At 45.1% G+C, this 22,735-nt stretch overlaps 1 protein-coding gene across 5 annotated transcripts in view; it reads right to left on the reverse strand.

Moving 5' to 3' along the window:
* The window catches only part of MTMR4 (myotubularin related protein 4), a 49,440-nt gene that overhangs the window by 21,512 nt on the left and 5,193 nt on the right, over nucleotides 1-22,735 (reverse strand). For 4 of the 5 annotated variants that reach the window (XM_048518886.1, XM_048518887.1, XM_048518889.1 and 1 more), the window contains exons 3-4: nucleotides 21,367-21,431; nucleotides 4,211-4,300 (exon numbers count right to left, since the gene is read on the reverse strand). In XM_048518886.1, coding sequence (XP_048374843.1) covers nucleotides 4,211-4,300; nucleotides 21,367-21,369 — 93 coding nt within the window. In that variant the 5' untranslated portion in view covers nucleotides 21,370-21,431. Of the gene's footprint in view, nucleotides 1-4,210; nucleotides 4,301-12,080; nucleotides 12,325-21,366; nucleotides 21,432-22,735 lie in introns of those variants that run through there. The other variant, XM_048518885.1, reaches the window with a different exon arrangement.

Consider the following 22,735-nt stretch of genomic DNA (forward strand, 5'->3'; position numbering starts at 1 on the left):
TTGAAGGCCTTCACGGCTGGAATCAACTGGCTGTTGTGGGTTTTTTAGGCCGTGTGCCGTGATCTGGTAGTTTTAGTTCCTAATGTTTCACCCGCATCTATGGCTGGCCTTTTCGGAGTCATGTCGCAGTGAGACGTGTTTCTCTCCCATAGAATGGCTCCGGCATCTTACCATGACATGCCTCTGAAGATGCAGGCAAACAGCTGGGAGGAAAAACTACCAGATCAACTAATATCCAATAGTGTATAGCAGATAAGTTCCAAAACACAAAGATATATCCCGCTCGTGTATCTAATCTGGAGGAACCGGGTTTGATTCCCAGCTCTAACGCCTGAGCTGTAGAGGATTATCTGGGGAATTCAGATTAGCCTGTACACTCCCACACACATCCAAACAACTCCTCCTCCTCCTCCCCTTCTTCTATATCTGGACAATATGGACAATTGAGTTGTTTTGGTTTCATGGTCCAAGAAGAGGAGGAAGCTAATATAATTGGATTACACAAAGTGATGAGTTAAGGGCTAACAACCCCCAGCCTCTACATTCTTAATGGTTTCTTGTATGTTTGTGTATTTAATTGTATGTTCTGAATAAGAGTTGCATGTTTGGTAATAAGCATTTGTCATGTGTTAGAATCAGGCAATAGTTAATGGTGGTAACCTGTTAGGTATAGTGATAAGTGGATGTTTAGAAATCACACTAGCACAATAAACGCACTGTGCACCTTATATTGAGGCTTGTGTATTAGTGGGATAAATCTTTGTGTTTAGGAAAAACTACCAGATTGTGGTCACACATCCCAGAAAACCACACCAGTCAACGGAAGCGGTGATTTATTTTCCGTCCCCCTCCCATGATTGTCCCTCAGACAAAGTCCAGTTTTATTTTCAAACAAGGGGCTTGCGCTGCCAACTGGCACAGGGTTCTCTGATTCTTAACCACGAAGGATCAACATTTCAGGCCCACCGTTTCAGCCTCTGAGCTCTGAAGTGAACCTCCAGCTCTGCCTCATGCAGATGGGAACGGCAACTCTCTTTCCAAACCAGCAGGGCCGAGGAACAAAAAGAAATGTTCTGGGAAGCTTCATGTCCTGCAGAGATGTTCTCGATCAAACTGCAAACGAACATGACCAGCTCCATCAAAGGTTCTATTGAACCATTATCTTGCAATTCCCTTTCACTTCAAAAGCGTTCTCACCTATACTTCTTTTCCCTGCTGGGTGGAAGTCCAATTATCAGCCTAAACCTACTCACAGGGATGTTGTGAAAGAAACAAACTGTGCAATCCCATCCCTGCTCCTTGGAAGAAGGGTGGGATATAAATGAGAAGCATGGATGAATAAAACCATATTTGAAAGTTCTTTCAAATCCTCTTTTTGTTTAAAAATAGATCTGTTCTTTGCCGGTTTGTCAGAAAGCTTAATGTCTCTGCATATCTGTGTGAAATTCTGCAAGGGATGTGCAATTCCCACAGGAGTGGGAATCATGTCTGCAGAGTGTGATTCAGCTGCTGGCACTCGAAGAAGTACCTTCGCATCTCTTTGGCCTTGCATTTTTTAACCTCTCAGAGCCAATCTCCCAAATCTGTTCAACAGAACTGCACAATTGTGGTTTCATGCACATAAAAGAATACAACTGTCCAGTGGATTGCCAAGATGGGATTTTCGCCTTGTTACACTGTTTCAGACAATGACACAGCAAAATTGAACACAGCTCTACAGCCATTCGCTGAAAGTTCTTGGTTATGCTTTCATCCATTTGAGGGCTCATAATTGTGCTGACAGAGAAGGGAAAGAACGTTGGCCCTGAGTCTGGACAGTTATTTGAATTAATATTGTAAGGCCTAGGACAGTTTAAAACCCTACTGCTGTACATTAAGCCAACAAAAAAGTGCTAAAAATTCATTCCCCATCAAACTTTTAAGCCCCACCCTGTCAAAAGCCAACCCACGTCACAAGGTGCTCTCATAGGGGTTCTGAATAAGGACTTGGCAAACCACTGGAGAAAAGGAAGTTGCCAGGTTATGGGACAGTCACTGACAGTGTTATTGGCCTTTCAGTAACAGGCTAAACTGTGCTTGTTTACCCAGGTGCTTGTAGATGGCCAATATTACCTTCAACCTGGCCTGCTGTTCTATCTGCTGCTTTGCAGCCCTTGATTTTACAATCTTTACATTACTGATGAGTTTTTCCCATCTAATATTAATGCTCCTCTTCTACTGCATTGTATTGGGGGAGAGTAGAGTTTTAATGGATTTGACTGAGGTTTCAGAAACCACCTGCAGGTTACTGAGAGTGCAGTACAAAAACACACTTGAATCTCTTAGCTCTCAGATAAGAGATAGGTATACCAAAGGTAAAAGTGAATTTGGATGTGAAAATAAGTCACCTGATTGATGGAAAGTAACGAAAACTTGGTCGGTAGAACAGATAAAGCATGTTTGACCTTGGAAACGGAGAGTGAATTTATTAAAGAATTTTATGATAACCTGGGCAAAGAAATGTAGGTCAGAACATCCAATTAGAAGATTGGAAATATGTTTGGAGAAAGGATGTGAAATGTACAACAGTTATTACAAAAGAGGGGAAAATATATAAAATGCACTACTGATGGCATTTAAAACCGGCAAAGATCTCAAAAAATGAATAAGAAGAATTCTTACTCCCCCATATGGGGACTGTCTATCTGAGATTGAACAGAGCTGTTTCTTTTCAGTATTGGCTCCCAGTCTGTGGTAGTGGCTCCTGGAGAAGGTGAAAAGTGTGGGTGCATTTATGAGAAGAAGAGGAGTTTGGATTTATACCCCACCTTTCTCTCCTGTAAGGAGACTCAAGGTGGCTTTCAAGCTCCTTTCTCTTCCTTGCCCCACAACAGACACTTTGGCCCCTTCCGCACACACAAAATAATGCGTTTTCAAACCACTTTCACAACTGTTTGTAAGTGGATTTTGCTATTCTGCACAACTTCAAAGAGCACTGAAAGCAGTTTGAAAGTGCATTATTCTGCATGTGCGGAATGAGCCCTTGTGAGGTAGGTGGGGCTAAAAGAGTTTCAAAGAACTGTGACTGGCCCAAGGTCGCCCAGCAGGAATGTAGGAGTGCGGAAACACATCTGGTTCACCAGATAAGCCTCTGCCACTTAGGTGGAGGAGTGAAGAATCAAGCCCAGTTCTCCAGAATCCACCTGCTCTTAACCACTACACCATGCTGGCTCCTGTTGACTTTAGCAGACACTACAAACCAGTAGCATTCACACAGGGCTTTGAAGAGGGGCTTGAGGCAGTGAAACTTCTATGTGTTTTTTTGTGATTTTGGTTGGTTTTTAATGAAATGTTGCAAGCTGCCTCCAGTCCGCATGGGAAGGAGAGAATATGAATATTTTAATCAATACGTTTTGGAAAAACCTAAGCTGCAGGGTATATGAATATTAACAAGTCTATGAAACATTTTAAGAATTCAAAGACACCAGGGAAAAATAACCCTTTCAAAGTGTTGCACAAGAAACTGTGTTTAGAAATTGCTCAAAAATCAAGCAGCAAGTCTTCAGCTAATTCCACAGCCACATGTTCCTGCCCTGGACACCCATTTCTGAAGAAGAAATCTGTGTGATCCTAAAACTTGTTTCCTGTCATTACAAATATTGACAGACCCAATAAAAAAGACTGCCACTCTTGCGATATTCTTCTCATCCTCCGGTACCAACAGTGGCTGTCACCAGTCAGCTGTACCACATACAAACGGTATCTTACCCTGCCTGTTAACTGCTCCATCTTACTGCGATGACTACTTCAGATTGGCACTGAAAATTACCCATTCTGGGTCACAAAGAACATTGCTACTTTCCAATTCCCTGCATAGTATTTAACAGTATTTTTTTCCTCACAAATCTCCAGCGCTTTGCAGGGAAAAGGTACTGTAATAGCTAATGTGACAAAGTAACGATGTTCTAGCAGACTGCCTGGGTTCCTCTGAGCTGTCCAAGCAGGAGAAGCATAGAAGGCAGATTAGAAGAGACTGTAGCCCAACAAGTCTTGAATGGCACCCGAGAGGCAGCTGTCTGTCCCCGTAAGTCTGAAGGCCAAGGTCCAAAGCTTCCATGTGCTTGTAAGAAGACGCCCTATGCATGTGGCTGCCTTCCGGCCTTAAGCTTCACCCAGGTGTGCCCAGCAAGCAGTCCATTCCCACTTGCTGGGGCTTCTCTGGACAGCTTACCTGTAAAGATTCTTCTTCTTTAATCAGTTCTTTGTGTGGAAACAAGTCCTTGGCCTGGATGTACTCCAGACTGGGAGGGCCTTCCTCACCCTGAAAGCCAAACACAAGAAGAGTTCAGACATGCATGTCAGATTAACACACGCACCCCCCAAAAACAAAACAAACAAACAAACTAAAAGAAACAACAGCCATTTCACTGCTGAGAACATACTCTCTCCCAGCGCAATGGAGACTGGCTGGTCACACACTTTCTGGGCCCCAGCCACCAGGTAATCTTACAGGATGTAAAACCTGGACATGAGCAATGCAGCCTTTCTCTGCAGAGATCAACCAGACAGGAGTACAGGACCCAGATGCTAGAGATGGTCTGCAAAGTGGAACCATGACTGCTGCTCAGGACTTGGATTGGAGGAAAGTAAATGTTTGCCAAAAGGGAAACTTGCAAGTGCACACGTTAAAAAAAAAAACCCTCCAAAACACCAGAACACAAATTTATCTAAAGTATTTTTAATCTAAACATTCCAAAGGATCACCAAGTATAATCTAAAATATCTATCACATAATATCTTGGGCATGTGTTTTCGAGGTCTAGAATCTGACCACATTTCTTCTCCCCCCCCCCCCCCGTTTTTTTGATACAAATTGGAAGTTTGTCCCTAAGGTGTGGATTGGATCCAGGACCTCTAACAGAGCATCTCTGCTTTAATTCTGAAGTCGTCAAAGCCAAACTCTGCTATTTTTTCCTTTTACAAAAACGGCATCCTTCAACCTTTCAAGCCCAGACAGCTTTTTGATCTGATTTCAGGCTCTGACTCAGTATCCGAAACACTTCCCCGATCACTTGTGATCCATCTTCCATAGTCTCCAGAACTTCTCTGAGAACAGTCTGTGCTAACCCATGTTCAGTCGGTTTGAGAGTGCTATACCTGTCATGGCTCCCTTTAAATACCATGGGAACTGTAGTTCTGGGAGGAAATTATGAATCACCTTAAAAAAAACTTCAGTTCTCAGGGTTCTTCAGTGGAATGCTATGACAGTCCAGATGGATTTTAACTGCTGTGCAGATAAGATGTCTGTCATTTTTCCAAAGCTGTTCTCTTCAGCCAGAAATTAACTGTTTTGATTTGCACAAGAGAAGTGAGATTTAAAAAATACTAAATAACTTTTACTCAGAAGAGGGTTGCTCTTGTAACTTCTCCTCTAACCTTTTCAAAGTCTCGTACAGGGGTGTCCAACTCTGGCACTTCAGATGTTCATGGACTACAATTCCCATCAACCCCTGCTGGCATGGCCAATTGGCTGATGGGGATTGTAGTCCATGAACATCTGAAGCCCTAGAGTTGGACACCTCTGGTCAAGAAGGACATGCATTGGATTTGCTGTTTACTCAGAAAGTTAGCAGGATGGGGGGAAATATTTCAGATTTCTAGGAAGCAGCATGCATTCCTTTAAAGAGACTGGTAGATATTTAAGATACTTCATCCAGCCATGGGGGATGGTTGGATTTAAGTTGCATTTTTAACCTGGATATACCCTCCAACATGGTTCCATTACCGTTTCCATCTGGTACTTCACATAACCCTAAAAAGTCCATTTTCACTCCTTTGCAAGATCACTAAGTGACGACTGGGATTTCTCTCCTTTCCTTTCCATCTCATTTATTTTTACCAATAGCTGCTTCTCCTCATGATTTGACAAAGTGAGCTTTGACTCATGGAAGCTTATACCTTGGAAAACTTGTTCTTTGACTACAAACTAATATGGCTACCCACTTTAAACAAAGTACCCATGATGTTATTTATCTTAACTTTGGAAACCATGAGGCGAATCTAAGAAAACTGTAAGGACAAAAGATTGTGAGAAATTAGGGCATCCCGCAAGAATCCTGGATAATGCACTCACACGTCCCTCTTTTAAAACACAGTGTTTTGGACTGAAACGGGTTGTGGGGGTTGGGGATTTAAATCCTGCTATTTAAAAAAAAAGTAAGCCCTAAGCCATTAAAAACACAATTCAAAAGGAAAGTACAAAAAGGTTCTGAGACCAGTCAGAAGTCTACAAGTTTCTCAGGGAGAAATACTATGAAAGGGCTAAACCAATGATCTGAATTGGTATAAAGCAGCGTCTCTCACTCACTTTATTTGCTAAAACCGTGACACAAAAGCCAGCATGGGTATTCAAAAAGAACAGAAGAAGAGTTTGGATTTATACTGCACCTTTCTCTCCTGTAAGGTGACTCAAGGTGGCTTATACAAGGTCCTTTCCCTTCCTCTCCCCACAACAGACACCTTGTGAGGTAGGTGGGGCTGAGAGAGCTCCAAAGAACCGTGACTGGCCCAAGGTCACCCAGCAGGAATGTAGGAGTGCGGAAACACATCTGGTTCACCAGATAAGCCTCTGCCACTCAGGTGGGAGAATGAGGAATCAAGTCCGGTTGTCCAGAGCCAAACCACTGATATTTTGAAAATGACAAACATTTTTTAAAATTAATAATCAGAAAATGGATGTGAACTCTACAGAGCACTGTGGCTACTAGTGGGCTGAAGCAGAAATGCTTGGAGGGGGAAAACCCTGTGCTTTAACCACATAACGGAAGCAGGGGAGATTTGGGGAAGGACCGTGACTCAGTGCTACACGGAAGCAGTGCCCCAGTTTCTCCAATTGAGGGATCTCAGTTTGCAGGTACAAGGAAAAAGCTTTTCTGCCTGAGATCTAGACAGCTGCTGCCAGCTCAGAGGAGTCAAGAATGAGCCAGATGCAGTAAGGATCTGACTCTGGATAAGGCAGCTTCACAGGTTCCGTTTCAGCTTTGAAGAAATTGATTTTGGATGCCCCTGCAGGTGATCCTATTAGAGGTATTCTGGATTTAACAGTCACTGTGGGTCACGCTCAGACATCAAGACCAGAATTTCTAGCATGCATTTTTTTAAAAAATGAAAAAAATGACATCATGCTTCATTGGAAATTCAGCACGGAAGCATCCACATTGACTAGCCATTTCTAAATATATCAGATCAGATTGTTGGTCGCTTTTGAACTTCACAGCGTGAGAAGTTTCATCTTTTATTAAATACATGGTTTCTGTTCCCCCATGGGGGAAGGCGAAGAGGCATTTAACCTGACCAGACACAAAACAGGGAGAAAAGGTTTTAGGGAAACACAGATTTCTTTAGAATGTTTTCTTGGAAGTCAATATGGGCTAGGCGATTGCAACACAGGACCCAGCATTCACAGTTTCCAAAAAGCATACTAGCTTTCAAATGCAGACACCTGAAGAATGCCCATTTTTGCAGTCTTTAAAGAAAAAGGAAAACAGCTCGTCTCAGCAATAACTTTGGCTGGATTAAGGGATGGGCCGAGACTGCTATTTTGTTGGTGGTGCTGAGGAGCCCTTTTGCAGCTTCTCCAAGAGTTGAACACAGTCTCAAACATATCTCAATCCCAACAGTTCCCCCTACAAGAAACCATCAAACGTTCTTTGCACATGCATGGGAGCCACGCAAACTTACCACCATCTGGTTGCATATTCGAGATGGGGAACATAAATCCATAACAGCAGGGAGCCTGGTAGATAGGGGACTACAGGTTTCTATTCAGCTTGCAATTTCAGTATACAAATATTATGTCAAGCAAGCATTCAGAAATCCAGGCAAGCCAGAGCGGGGAAGGGGTGGTTCCCCAACTAAGCTTGACATTGCAAAACGTGATGACAGGTAGCAAAGTCTAGAAAAACTCAGCCTGTCTGTAATTCAACTGAATGCTCAAAATTGGTCCAGGTCAAGTATCTTTGTGGCTGGCAGTCTGATAACACGAGTGTTCCATTTTGTGTTACAGACACATTTGATCTGCTACTGGATTTCATATTTTCATTCAGAGGCTGTCATTTCCCCTTCTTTCTTTCTTTCTTTCTTTCTTTCTTTCTTTCTTTCTTTCTTTCTTTCTTTCTTTCTTTCTTTCTTTCTTTCTTTCTTTCTTTCTTTCTTTCTTTCTTTCTTTCTTTCCCGAAAGGCCTAAGAAGCAACCACACACCAGCTCTAGCCAACGATATCTATTCAAATTTCCCTGGCATTCTACACAGGATGCAGTCAAAAGCCCTTAAAATCAGGGCTTTGAAAATTCCCAATCCTTTGTTTCTTACCATCCAGCCTGATGAAAGGTTCTGTACAGTTCAGTATGCCGGTTTGTGAGATTTTGGTTCTTCCTAATCAAGTTTGTGACTTGTGTTAATATTACCTTAGCAGTACAAAACACTGAACAGCAAAGCTTTCAAGAAAAGATCCACATGGACAGAGGAAGTGGTCTTACAGACCACTGGCCCATCAATTCAGTATTGCCAGTAGCCCTCCAGGGTCTCAGGAAAAGGTCTTTTCACATCACCTACTGCCTAAGCCTTTTAACGGGGCATAACTTCGGGGAAGGGCGGTCTATAAATTAAATGAATGAATGAATGAATGAATGAATGAATGAATGAATGAATGAATATAATGGGGACCGAACCCAGAACCTTCTGCATGTCAACCAAACTCTACCTCTAAGCCACAGCTCCTGCTTGACTTTGGGCTACTCCCAAATATGTGACATAAACTACCTGATACTCAGACCAGTAAAAAGCACAGTGGCCTTGTCCATGGCATTGGAGGGCAATGTTAACAATTTGCCCTCTTCTTCCTGTCCATTTTAGCCAGACCACTACGCACAAGAGCATGCTGATCCATGCCACAAGATGGACATACTTAGTTTACTATCTGAAGAAGAAGTTTGGTTTACAAGCTCCTTTCCCTTCCTCTCCCCACAACAGACACCTGGTGAGGTAGGTGGGCTGAGAGAGGTTAGAGAGAACTGTGACGAGCCCAAGGTCACCCAGCTGGCATGTAGGAGTGCGGAAACACATCTGGTTCACCATATAAGCCTCTGCCACTCAGGTGGAGGAGTGGGGAATCAAACCCGGTTCTCCATATTAGAATCCACCTGCTCTTAACCACTACACCACATTGTCTTTCTGTTCATCCACTCCTCATGATGTGGGGAACTCCTCATCAAAGGGCAAACCACTTGCTAAAATCTAGCCATGTGGTGCTGTCCTTCTTCTTCCTTTCACTTCTCTCTCTTGACACATGTCTCAGTTCTCATGATCTAAACATGTCTCAGTTCTCATGATCTAAACCAGTGATGGTGAACCTTTTTGCAACCCAAAACCCACTTATTTATCGCAAAGTGCCAAAATGGCAATTTAATCTGAATATTATGCTGGGGAAGTTTAGAAATGCAAGCATTCGTGAGTGTTTTTCTTGGTAAAATCAAGCAGGCAACACCTCAAATCGGGTGAATCAATTTACCCTCAGAGAGCGTTTACTCAGGAGCAAGCCCTATTGCCAGCAACCGAGCTTACTCCCAGATAAACTATTGTGCCCAGGCCAGCCTAGATGTGTGTGTTGGGGGGGGGGGGGATGATTTTCCACCCCATCCACATGACGGACTCTGTGCATGCGTGCCCACAGAAAGGGCTCTGAGTGCCACAGGTTTGCCACTGCTGATCTAAATACTGCAATTAAAAGTGCTATCAAGTCATAGTTGCTTTATGGTGACCCCATAGGGACAAACGGAGATGTTTTCCTTCTGCATAGCAACCCTGGACTTCCTTGGGGGTCTCCCATCCAAGCACTCATCAGAGCTGACCCTGCTTAGCCTGCAGGATCGGATGTGCTTGGGCTAACCTGGGTCATACAGGTCAGAACATTATGTAAGGGTTTGTTGTTTGTTGTTGTTGGCAAGTCACATCTGAATTATGGGATTTTTCAAGGCAAGGGGTATTTAGAGGTAGTTTGCCATTATCTGTCTCCATGTCATACCCCACCTATTCTTTGGAGGTCTCCCATCCAAATATTTGTCAGGGTCGACCCTGCTTAGGTAGCTTCTGAGGTCTGATGAGAGCAGGCTAGCCAGGGCTATTTACCTAAGTATAACTGTCCATATTCTTCCCCCAATTTTTGTACCTTTATCTATTCACTGCTGTCTTCTGCTTTGTTAAATTTTAGAAAGCAAGATTCTTGAAGGAGGGTCATTTAAAAAAAACTCTCTCTTTTTCTCTGTCAAGCACCACACGCACTAGTGAGCAACAGTAATAGCTACAACAGCAACCATACAAACAAGAACATAGAGGTTTGGCCAATCTTTTTAGGGTTGCGGCTATTACATCCGATATCCAGGTGGCAGACATCAGTTCACTTGGAGAAAATGGCCACTTTGGAAGGTGGACTCTATAGCATTATACCTCATTGAAGTCTCTCTTTAAACCCCGCCCCCCTCAGGCTCTGCCTCCCAAATCTGCAGGTATTTCCCAACTCAGAGCCGGCAACTCTAAATCTTTTCCACCGCCCCAAACCCCACCCTCCTCAGGCTCCGCCCCCCAAATCTGCAGGCATTTTCCAACTTGGAGTTGGCAACTCTAAATCTTTTCCAGCCCCGCCTCCCCATCTGTCCTTGAAGTTGAGGTTGTTAACAAAGCACAATCCAATTCAACAATGGGGACATGGAGAACCCCGACCTTGCATTCAGAAAATCCTAGTGCAATCCCTGGTATCTCCAACTAGGTAGATAGAAGATGTTAGGAAAGTCCTTTCTCTGACCCAAGTCTCTGGAAGTCTGCTGACAGAAGAAAATAACGGATAGATTGGGCATATTGTGGTATAAGGTACATCTCCATGTTTATCAGGCAAAGTCTGTAGTTACAGTTTTTTGCTTTAAGCCACAAGGGACTCAGCTCAACGGTGGAGCACATATGAAGCATGTCAAAGGCCCCGAAGATAACGCCTGGAGCATCAGGGAATGAGTGCTGAAAAAGACTCACCTTCCTCTGAGACCCTGGAGAGCCACAGCTAGTCCAAGGAGACAATCACAAGCTAGATGGGTCAAGGGTTGTGCTTGCTAGGTTCTCAGGCAGAGTTAACAACTGGTCAAAACGCCCGTTCTCTTTTGTACCGAATGACACTGCAACAGCTCACAAGCCCTCTGATACACACAAACACAGGAGGACACACATCTCCATCGACCTGCAAGATCAGCTCAACTGCTAAATGGCTTTCCATCAGATCCCCTTTTCCTGTCAGAACCAGCAAGTCCAAGCTGTACATGTCCTCCAGCCTGGTCAATGCTGTCCCCTCGGCTCGGCCATCAGAAGGCTGAAGGCCAGCATGCTCTGTGCTAAGGAAACTGCACACAAACAGCAGGCCTTCGCAGCCTACCATGGGCAGGGCGGAGAGGGAGGAATCTCCCTCCGAGGAGGTCAGCTCGCCACAGGCACGCAGCAGGGCACCTTCCTCATTGCTACCCTACTGGGAAGCACCCTTCAATCAACCAAGGATCAAAGCTCGCCTAACCTGGTTTCGGCAACATATCAGCGAACAAATTATTGGGGAGACCTGTGCTTTACCAAGTCTGGACCCCCTTCTCATGCTGCCCCGTGGAGACCGATCTCCTGCCAGCTTGGCCCATTTGGTTTGGCTCGGGGGGGGGGGGGAGGGCTGTGCAACTATTTTTGCGGTCACCGGGACTGTGACCTCTAACATCCAAAAAGGGATCGACCCCACAGCATCTGCAGGCAGCATGTGGAATCAGCGAAGGAGAGGAAGAGGACCACTCCCCAAGCACAAGGCTGATGAGAGAGCTGTACAAAAAGGCCAGATGCCTCCGAGCAGGCGATTCGGCGCGGATGCTCGGCTTCCAGCCTCCCTGCCTTCTCCTCCCCCATCCATCTCGAGACATGGAGGGAAACCCAGATTTACAAGCAGCCCTTGCATGTAAGCGAACGAACGGCACAGGGAAGGAAAGGGGCGGGGTGCGGCGGGGAGGGGGAGGAAGAGAGACCACTTACAAAGCAGTTGAGCATGGAGCAGGAGACGCGGCCCGGCAGAGTCATAGTTGCTTCCAGGGGGGATGGCGTGGCCAGGGGCGCACGAGTGGCATCGCTTTCTCCTGCCCCTTTCGGCGCAAAGGGCTCAGGCGCAGACAAATGTCTGGAAGCGCAACCTCCAGGAGAGAGCTAGAGCATCTCCGTTGCAGAGACGGAAGCAGGCGCATCGGCTGCTTGGCTGCCGACAATGGAGGGGAGGGGAGGGGAGGGGGAGGGAGAGACTCCACCTCCTTCCAATAGAAGCCAGACAAGGCTCTGCCATGCCAGGGACTCCCCAGCAGCCGGCACAGAAAATGGAGTCTCCCGGCTCAGTCCTCTAGGAAGCTTCACCGCCTTCCAAACCCGCATTTCTCTTCTGCATTGGGGCTACAGTGTGCAGCCTGCCAAGAGACGGTCGCTCTGCTTGCACCTGAGCTGCTGTCCAGGGGGCATGTGCAGGAATGCAGGGGAACAATAGCAGAGGTCGGAAGCTAAGCTTTTGTGCCTTCTGGCAAGGAGAAAGAAGACCTGGCTGGGATTTGGCTCAGGACTCACGTCTGCTCGGGCCTACGAGACTCGTGCTAAGCACAGCTCTCGCTGGTCCTTGCTGCGTGAGAAGGAGAAGGGACACAACGGCCCTTGTCGGCTCAGCTGCACAGCTCCTGGGCCCGCAATCTCCTCTGGCTCGGAGCCAAAGAATATACAGCTGACATCTCGGAACCACCAGCCACCCTGATACAGCAGGACACACCGAACTTGGACCACAGCTACACGAGAAAGGGATGTTGCGAAGGCCTCAGTCGGCCTTTCAGGCCAGCCTTGTGCTACACCACCCAACCCGGCCAAAGATGCTTCTCCAAAGGGTATTGCATTCGTTGCTCTAGAAAGGAGATACTCACATGTCTTGCAAATGGGCTTCCCTGAGCTAAGAGAACAGCTGAACAGGCAAACACAGAAAGAGCTTAGCCTGGGACCTCCCCCATTGTATGCTTGGGGGCAAACAAATTAGAGAAGGGAGGGAAAGAGGATACAAGGCAACATGCTTTCTTTTGGTCAGGAAAGGGAACTGTAATCACACCAAGCGGAGCATTTGAGTCCTGGACCAATTAAACCTGCTCTGGAAGAGGGAACTGACCCTCCTTTGTCATCTGCCTGTGCCGAGTCACGTTTCTTGCAGCCATGAGCTACAATCATCTTTCCACAGGAACTTTCAGCTCTCCCCATCACTAATGTGCAGGAAGAAGAAGAGTTTGGATTTATAACCTGCCTTCCTTTCCTGTAAGGAGTCTCAAGGTGGATGACAAACTCCTTTTCCCTTTCTCTCCCCACAACACAGACCTTGGGAGATAGGTGGGGCTGAGAGGGTTCTGAGAGAATTGTGACTGGTCCAAGATCACCCAACAGGCTTCATGTGGCGGAGTGGGGAAAACAAACCTGGTTCATCAGATTAAAGTGTGCCATGTGGAGGAAGGAGGACAGAGGAATCAAACCTGGTTCTCCAGATTGCAGTCCACCTGCTTTTAACCACTTTACCACACTGTTCTCCAGGCCACAAGTGCACTGATTGGTAAAATAAAATAAACTCTACTCAATTAAAATTGAACCCTAGCCAAACACTGCCAAGTTGGAAAGGTGTCATGGTACTTCCAAGAGGGGCTAGCTCAGGGGTAGGGAACCTGCGGCTCTCCAGGTGTTCAGGAACTACAATTCCCACCAGCCTCTGTCAGCATGGCCAATTGGCCATGCTGGTAGGGGCTGATGGGAATTGTAGTTCCTGAACATCTGGAGAGCCGCAGGTTCCCTACCCCTGGGCTAACTAGTTCCTAGACCACAGATGCAAATTCTACAGTGCAAGCCTTCACACATTTTCTTTGGCTTCAGGGGTCAGCCCCAAAACTTTGGAACCCAACAGATTTTTCAGACTTCAGGGCTTTCCCGTTCTTACTGGCACAAAACCGAATTCTACATCCTTTATGGTTTCTCACAGTTTTTTTCACAGCTCTGACAAAATATGGGGTGAGCTGGGTTGTCGTCACAACAAAAAGCTGCTCTCCAATTTCTTACATATTTCTCACCGTTTCATTACTGCTTTAAAAGCCCCGTTTAATTGAATGCTGGAGCCAGCAGAGAAAATGAACTGGTTAAGGAGTGAATTAATCACCACAGAATGTAGTAAAATTCACATACAAACAAGCAATAGCAAGAACTTCTTGCACATACAGCTTTACGTCATACGAAACACATTCCGACATGAAATGTACTTTGATGCAACATGTAATTCCACCGAGGGTGGCAAAGTGACACTGCAATAAAATCACTGCTTACAAAATGAAATTTCTGGACGCCATGACCGCTGGGGTCTGTTGAGCCTCACCAAAGCTTTCAACAGAAATCCCTTCACTGAAGACCCAGTTAAACACTATCCGTACTGGTTGTCTTTATAGAAAGAACCCATATCGTTAAGCAGATAGGCACACACATTGGATATCAGAGTTCTTTAAAAATTACGAAATGCAATTTGTATTAGAACCCAGGAAAGAAGACATGCTCTTATTAAACCGTTTGAGCCTCCCAGTGACAACATGAAGGAAGATTCTTTCTTTTTTTCTGAAATGCTTGCTGGAGGATGATTTGATAAGGTTTGCTGCTCTGTTCTATGCCTGGTAATATATCCTGTGATTGCCTTTTTGTGAATTTTAAGCATCGAATTTCTTTTAAAAATAAGGTAAAGTATCAACAACGAATTTTTTTTCCAGGGAAGGCTAAAGAGTAGAAGAACCGACACAGACTGGGGGGGCGGGGGGACCCTTCAGTTTCTAGGCACCAGCACCAAGTCTCCATGTGCTTCAGCAAGCAGCTGCCTGAGACTGTTCCTGTACCAGGATGCCCACGCAATCGCAACAAATACATGGGCACAGCCTGGCCGTTCGCGTGAGACTCCGCTCCACATTCACAGATGCAACACTAGCAGCAATTCACAGTCAGTTCCAATCTGTGGCTTGCCCTTGGCCTCAGGAGCCAATGGGAGACCCGTGTATCATTTAAAAGAACTAAAAATAAGGATTTCCCACGCTACCCTGAAACTAGGCCAAAGGGCAGTGATGATGCAACCACAAATTCCAGAGAAGAAGCTGAATTGGTCTGTTATAACAAAACAAAGAGGAGTCTTACAAACACCTTCAAGAATGGCAGGTCTGGATTATAATAATGAGGACCCACTTTGTTACATGTATGAAGCATGCCCACAGTTGGCAGAGACTTGTACAAAGACATGGGGGGTGGGGGTAACTATCGGGGACAGCGAAGTCAAAGGGCACTGAAATGCAAGAGGGGCAGTGTTGTATGTTTCTTTAACAAGGTAAGCACAGTTATCCTTCACAGCAGCAGCAGTAGGCACTAATATCACCTCGCTGGAGTTTGTAAGCAAAATTTAATTCAACGCTCCTAGCGTGAGAGGAACCCATTTCCTCGACCCTAAATGGATAGCATCAAGTTTCCTGATAAACCCTGTTTCAGCAATTTCGAAGACTTCCTTTGAAACTCCTTAGTTGAAGGAGCGTAACTTGGAGGTCAGCAGCAGAGTGTTCTAGAAGACTGAAATATTCTGCCAGAGGTTTCTGAGTGTTGTCATGCTTTAACATTAGATGTGTGCTCATTTACTCTTTCACAGAGAGATCTGGCTCTCCCATGTAGACAGGAGAAGGGCAGTGTCATTAGATGAAAGATGGATCACATTAGTGGATATAATGGTAGGGATAACATCATTAGACCCCACAATATTGCTGGCTGATTAGAAATGGGGACAGAATTGACACCTGGGGATGTCACCGGGTCTAGTTCCTGGGCCTGTTTCTCTGCTAGGCGCCCTATAGTTGTTAGTAACTGTTTTAGGTCAACCGGCCGTATCTAAGGAAATAAATGTTTATCACCAGAGCTGTGAGAGAGGTGTACTGATCATCAGAATGGGCTGCAAATCTTTGATCAGGTGGTTTTAGTTGGGAGCTGTAGGAGACTAGACAAACACTGTCAATTTCTCTTGTGGACCTACCCTATCGTATTCTGGCCCCTAGTCTGGCCTTGACAGTCTGCAAATTCATTTCTCTTTATGCTCGATGTGTGAGTTCCTGCCCATGGAACTGGAAAAAGTGCAGCTGCATTACAGAGTCCAGCTGTAGTCACCGGTTGCATAAGGGTATTTGGGACCACAGAGATGTCTAGGGGCATCCAGAAAGTGAAGTCACTGAAGGGACTTATTCAGTCCTGATCAAATCTCTTAATGGATTCCTTCCTATAAGTCTGGATAATAAGAACATCATCAACATACGGTTGATTGGGGAAAGGAGTTGAAGGAATTGTTCCGAGCTAGCCATCAATTTTTTGGCATACTGCGGTGCCACTCATCTGAAGGTACAAGCTGTGTAATTGTGGGTACGAAGCTTTGGTGGCAAAGGAATGACAGTCTTCCAGATAGACAACAACCTACCTCTGTAGGGGGAATTAATTAAATGAGTATTTAGATCCATGGTTGAAACAATGGTTCTCTTCTAGAAACGCAGCTTCCTCAAGATGTGCCCTAGCCGCATGGCAAAGGGTCTAACACTGCCATCGAGTGTGGTGAGAGCCAGTGTGGTGTAGTGTTTAGGAGTGTCAGACTAGGATGTGGAAGATCCAAGTTCAAGTCCCTACTCATTCAGTGCTGACAGTCAGCAGGTAAGTATTCCCCCAAGAGAAGCCTTTTCCCTATCCCATCTAGTATAAGGGGAGTATAAAGCAAGTATGCACAAGCACCTTATTTTGTCCACTGTGCAAAATCCTGTTTTGGGGGTACAAAGACCGGAGGGCTGCTTTCACCCAGCAAGAGTGTGCACTTGGATTTTTCCCACTATCTCTCTTCAGCAATTCTTGACTGTGTTTAAAAAGCTGAGTTTAATCTTTCTCGATGGGGTGGCCACATTCATGACATGCGAATGGTAGTTTCCCCCCCCCCTTAATACAAGCCACTTGGACTGGGCACGTTATCACGTTTGGCCATGTTTTGCCAGTTCCTCCCCCAGGAGGCACTTCTGCCTAACAAAGCCATCTGGTCCTGCTGCTTCATTGATCCATTTCACCCACCTGAGATGTCTTCAGCAGACATGATCAACACTGGGTAGAAGAACTCCTCTGCAACGACGATCAATACCATTCTTTTCAATTTCGAGGCCTGTCAGCTCCTGAAAGGCTTTGTGCCTCCCACGGACTAGAAATTCTTAGCAACCTTCGAGACAGCAAATTCTCCCATCTGACCTTAGCTTCTGTTAACTGGGAAGGATTTTGGCTTTTGAAAGATGATTTCTTTCTGCCAGTTAATAAAGCCGTTTATGCGAACGTAAACGGTGACATTAATTCTGAGGTCCTCCGCACACCAGCCTCAGAAAAGCTAAGCAGTGTCAATCTCGCAAATGTCATTGTCATTTAGAAGTTCCAAAGTTTCTGAGCGCCCTGGCTGGTTTACACAGCACCAACCGTGCTAACAAATAGCTAAGAATTGCCTTTGAGTTCCTGCTTTGTAGGCTTCACCCAGTGAAGGCAAGGTAGGGGAACATCACAGACATGGCCTTCTCAGTGGTGATGCCTTAATTGGGAAACTCTGCCTACCAATATTGGCCAGGACCTAACTTGTTGAGTTTTGGAACAAAAGAACCAGTCTTTATGTTAATATTTGTTCTCCCGGTCCGATGTTTTCCTCACCCACCTATAGTTTCTTGGTAACTCTGATGCTGTTTTCAGTTCATCCTATATTTATTTCTAGTTAAGTGTATTTTATACTGCTTTTAGTAGGCTGGTTCTGCACTGCTACTGCCCAGCTCTTTGATTTTATTGTGGTGTAGAGGATGGAGTCAGTGTGGTGCAGTGGTTAGTGATAGACTAGGGTCTGGGAAACCCAGGCCTGAATCTCCACTCTGCCATGGACGCTTGAAAAGTGATCGCGGACCAGTCCCGCAATCTCAGCCCAACCTACCTCACAGGGTTGTTGTGAGGATAACATGGGAGAGATGAGAACAATGTAAGCCACTCTAGGTTCCCACTAGGAAGAAAGGTAGAGTGCAAATGGAAGGAGGTCTTTGATGCACTTGATTTTACTTGTTTTAATGTGCTCAGGAACAATGATACAGTATGAGGTGAAATGTTTCAAAACAACACATGCCCATCTCAGTAGCCATTTTCCATTAAAGCATGTTTAAAATGGGTTGTGTGGGGTACAACATCTCACTTCCAGCATTTCTGAACCCTAGCATCCCTCTCTGAATGTCTTCATTGCACCTTAGCAACTGCAGGTTTGAGAACTCAAGATTGCTGAGTCAAGGCACAGTCACTTTACCAGAGTGTATTTTGCATGCAACTCTTCAGTGACTTGATAGAGAGAGCTTCCCAAGTACAGAAGCTTCTCCAACACTGAAAAATGGAGATAATGCAAACATAGAGCAATAAACAGGCAAACTATATGGATGCCCTGAATTAGAAGCCAAGTATTGGACAAATTTCTCAAACCTAATCTGAAAGCTCCTGTGGTCAGAAATTGTACTGTTGAAGGCTTTCACGGCCGGAATTAACTGGCTGTTGTAGATTCTCTGGGCTGAGTGTCCATAGACCAGTAGTATTCGCTTCTAATCTTTCGCCTGTATCCATGGCTGGCATCTTCAGATGTTTTGCCTGTATCTACAGCTGATGTCTTCAGAGGCCTGTCATGGTAAAATGCCAAAGGCGTGCCAAGGAGAGAAACACATCTTGCCATAACATGCCTCTGAAGATGCCGGCCACAAGTTACAGGCAAAACATTAGGAGCCAAAAGTACCAACCATGGCCACGCAGACCGGAAAACCCATAACAGCCAAAATAACCTGTATTAAAATTTTTGACCTTTGGCACCCAGACGAGGCTGTATATTTCACACACACATTTCCCCACTCAAACAAATTCAAGATCGTGTCACGAGATGCTGTACCAAATGGCCCAATAAACCCAACCCTCCTTACAATATTCTGCCATTCCTCAATAGCACATCTACATTCAACTAGAGAAAAAGGAAATTTAAAACATGCATGCAGCAACCACCCAGAGCCTCAGAAATCTACAACAGCACCCAAACACAAAAACTGTACTATTTCCAGTGACTATCATTTCCAGAGAAGTAAAGCCACAATAAGTCACAGCAATCAGATATTCAGCCCAAGAACATCTACCTTGACCTTGTAGAGGAAAAGCATGGGTTTTTTTCCTCTCTCCTCCTGCCTCTGATCTTAACTAGGACAGCAACAGAGCCTCAATTCAGCAGGCTTCAGGAATAAACATCAGAAAGGGACAAACCCAGTGCTGCTCTTCATCCCTCCTCCCCAAGCACTTAAGAGTCCAACTTGTGTGTGTGTGTGTGTGTGTGTGCGTGCGTGCACTGTCAGGTCGCAGCTGACTTACGGCAACCCCTTAGTGTTTTCAGGGCAAGAGACGTTTGGAGGTGGTTTGCCATTGCCTGCCTCCAAATGGACTGCGAGAGTTCTGAGAGAACTGTAGCTCAAAGTCAAAAGGCTTAAAGGGGAGGCTTCAGTTCTCCTGAGTAGAGTCTGTTGCTCTTTACTACATCATGATGGCTCTAAGAATCCAAGTTACGGAAAAGCGGGAAAAAAATCTCAGCTAATGTTGGGCTCTTGCATCCAGACAACTCAACCAGCTGGGGTCGGCAGAAGATTTGTCTTCAGTCCCCATTTGCTATTCTCAAGCAGAGAAGGGAAGAAGTATATGAATGAGACAAAGAACTATGTCCATGCCCACCAGCTGGATCAAGCGACTCTGCTATAGCAGCACAGGAGACTGGGCATCCTTCTCTAGTGGGCCCTCTAAGAACAGAGTAATAATATTTATGATTGTGAAGTTTGACTGTAATGATGGAAAGAGAGCTCAATAGGCAAATCAACTCCAGGAGTTTCTTCAGAATACACATTACTTTCAGCCTTTTCAATGGGGTTTTCAAAATGGTTATCGGCAAAAACCTCCTTGGTTGCCTGACCTGATGACTTATTCTGGGAAGCTGTCAGAGGGAGTATGATACTTCTAGTTCTCTTCTGGTTCTTAACGCCATCCATCACACTATCCTTATATTCTGTCTGGGATGAGGGGGGTGGGATTGTTTTGCAGTGGCAGACAGGTCTCAGGCAGTAGTGCTTAGAGACTACAGCTGTACCCCCTGGCCCCTGAGGTTCCATCCTGTGTCCCATGCTAGTTAACATCGACATGGGACCACCAGCAGAGGTCACCTACAGATCTGGTGTACAGTACTAGCAGTCAGGAGACAATAGACAACTCTCTCTCCTTTCCATCAGATTTGAGGGAAGCAGGCATAATCTTTAACTGACATCTGAAGATGGTGAAGGGGCAGCTGCAAACAACCTCAAATTTAATCCAGATATAATGGAAGTTCTGTTGCTCAGAAGTAATGCTGTCCGGTGATTGGGTTACAATATATCACTGCTGCACTCGATGCAGATTTGCTTCTGGGCCCAATTCAAGGTACTAGCGACTTTCACAGACCTGAACGACTTGGGACTGGGATACCTGAAGGACCACCTGTAAGTGCCGGTGCATTAGCTGAGGTTGTCTGAAAGAGAAGTGGGGAGTGTTTCCATGCAGAACACCCAGCCTGTGGAATTCCCTGTCCTAAGGGGAAGCTCACCTTCTCCCTCACATTGGCCTCCCAGAAGTTAGCCCCAACTTATCTATTTTATTTCAAACGTCTTTAGATGCTTTTATTTCTTGTGTATCATTCTGCCATGTTTGATTACGGTTTTAATGCCACTGTTATCGTACATGTTTTTGTGCTGTCGCCATTTGATGAATTGGCTGCTGTTTTGCAACTCTATTTAAGATCTGTTATTTTCGTTGCTGGTTTATGGCTGTTTTTAATCCTCCTTCGGGTTTTGTTCTGCTGTGGCTTGTATTTTACTACAGATCTTCATTCGCTTTATTGATTCTGTTCTAATTGTTTCCTAAACCAGGCAAAATCACACTAGCAAACAAACAGTAAGCAAGTTAGGAAAAATCCGCGGCACAAAGGGCTGTGAGAGTTGCATCAAGTCTGCCAGCCTGAATCAAGTCAAACTGCCTCTCTCCACTGCTCAGCATTCCCAGCCTTCAGAAACCAACCAGAACCAAACACTGGCAGTCGTCGCAGCTAAGAACAGAGAAAAAAACACTACAGAATACGTTGAAGGCAAGATAAAACATGAAGCACACTCACCATTGCTGTTCTCTGGATGCCAAGACCAGTCTATTCTCTTTACGGACCTGCTTGAAAAGATCCACCTAAGAGAAAAGTCAACAACACCAGTTTAGGGACCAGATACACTGATTAAAAAGCAACTTCGGTTTCAGCAAAGTAACCCATGCCCCCCCAACCAAGGCTTTCTTCAAGGAGCCTTCTACAAGCCACTATACTTTAGCCTTAAGATGCTAAATCACCAGATAGAAAAGGTATCATGTTACAGCCTACCCACAACGAAACAACAAGTTTAACTGGGGGTGTGATGGAACAAGAAATGGTCACAGCCTTCTTCCCCACCAAAACTGAGATAACAAAATACTAGCAGCTGTACCTGTTCTGAGTGTACTGCGACAACTGATCTCTTTGAAACAAAAAGAACAGTCACGAGCCAGGGAAAAGGAAGCAGCATCAGAGTCTAAAAAAGAAACTTTCTGCCACTACCTCTTTCTCTTTACACCAGTCACTGGACTGTGTCTATCCCCTCCCCCGCAAAGGAAAATTCCCTGTTCTCTACAGACACTCAGACTGTACATCTATTGTGTACAGCCAGTTCCCAGCTTTAGTCTTTCAATCACATTCCACTCTAATCAAATACATAGCCTTCTTATAGTCCATTCTCTGCTTCCCCAAGCTGGCTTCTCTCCACAGTCATATGTGGTAGCTGAAAAGATCCCTGCTCCCCCCTACCCAGTTCTAAACTCTGCCATCCAGGCTGCTTATAAATGAATGAACAAGCAACAAAACGTGGTTCTTCATCTGCAAGGTGGGGCATTTTACTGCTGTCTTGTCACTTAAGTAGTTCTGCAAAGAGGCAGAGGTGAACGTACTAAGAGAACTGAACCTTTGCCCCCATGGACCTGTTCTCATGCAAGATCAAATTCCGTGCCTCAGAAGAGCAGTGATAAGCAATAAGTGCCAGAGAAAGAAGGAGAGAGTCCCCCTTCATGAGTCAACCACAGAGAGGCAGGCTGGCCCCTCTGAGATATTATCTTGCGCTATCGCTTTTTCTCAATACATAGACTTTATTTATGTTAAGCATTTGTATATAGATGGGGTGGGGGAAACTGGGGAATAATTTTGCTTGCATTTATGTTTTAGTTTTATAATAGATGGCTCTTTTATTCCTACGTGCTGCAAATGTTAGCACACTAGATGCACAACTTGTAACCCACCCAGAGCCCTTCGGGGATTGGGCAGGATATAAATCCAATCAATCATTAAATACAACAGTTTTCAAGAAAACGTGACTAGCCAATGCTGAATCCTCAATATTTTCCCAGAAAAGAATTACAGTACGTTCCTTGACATAATTGCTACTATGTGAACTTTGTACAAGAATCAGTAA

Source organism: Sphaerodactylus townsendi, linkage group LG16 (assembly GCF_021028975.2).
Source record: "Sphaerodactylus townsendi isolate TG3544 linkage group LG16, MPM_Stown_v2.3, whole genome shotgun sequence".
In the NCBI taxonomy this organism is placed as follows: Eukaryota; Metazoa; Chordata; class Lepidosauria; order Squamata; family Sphaerodactylidae; genus Sphaerodactylus; species Sphaerodactylus townsendi.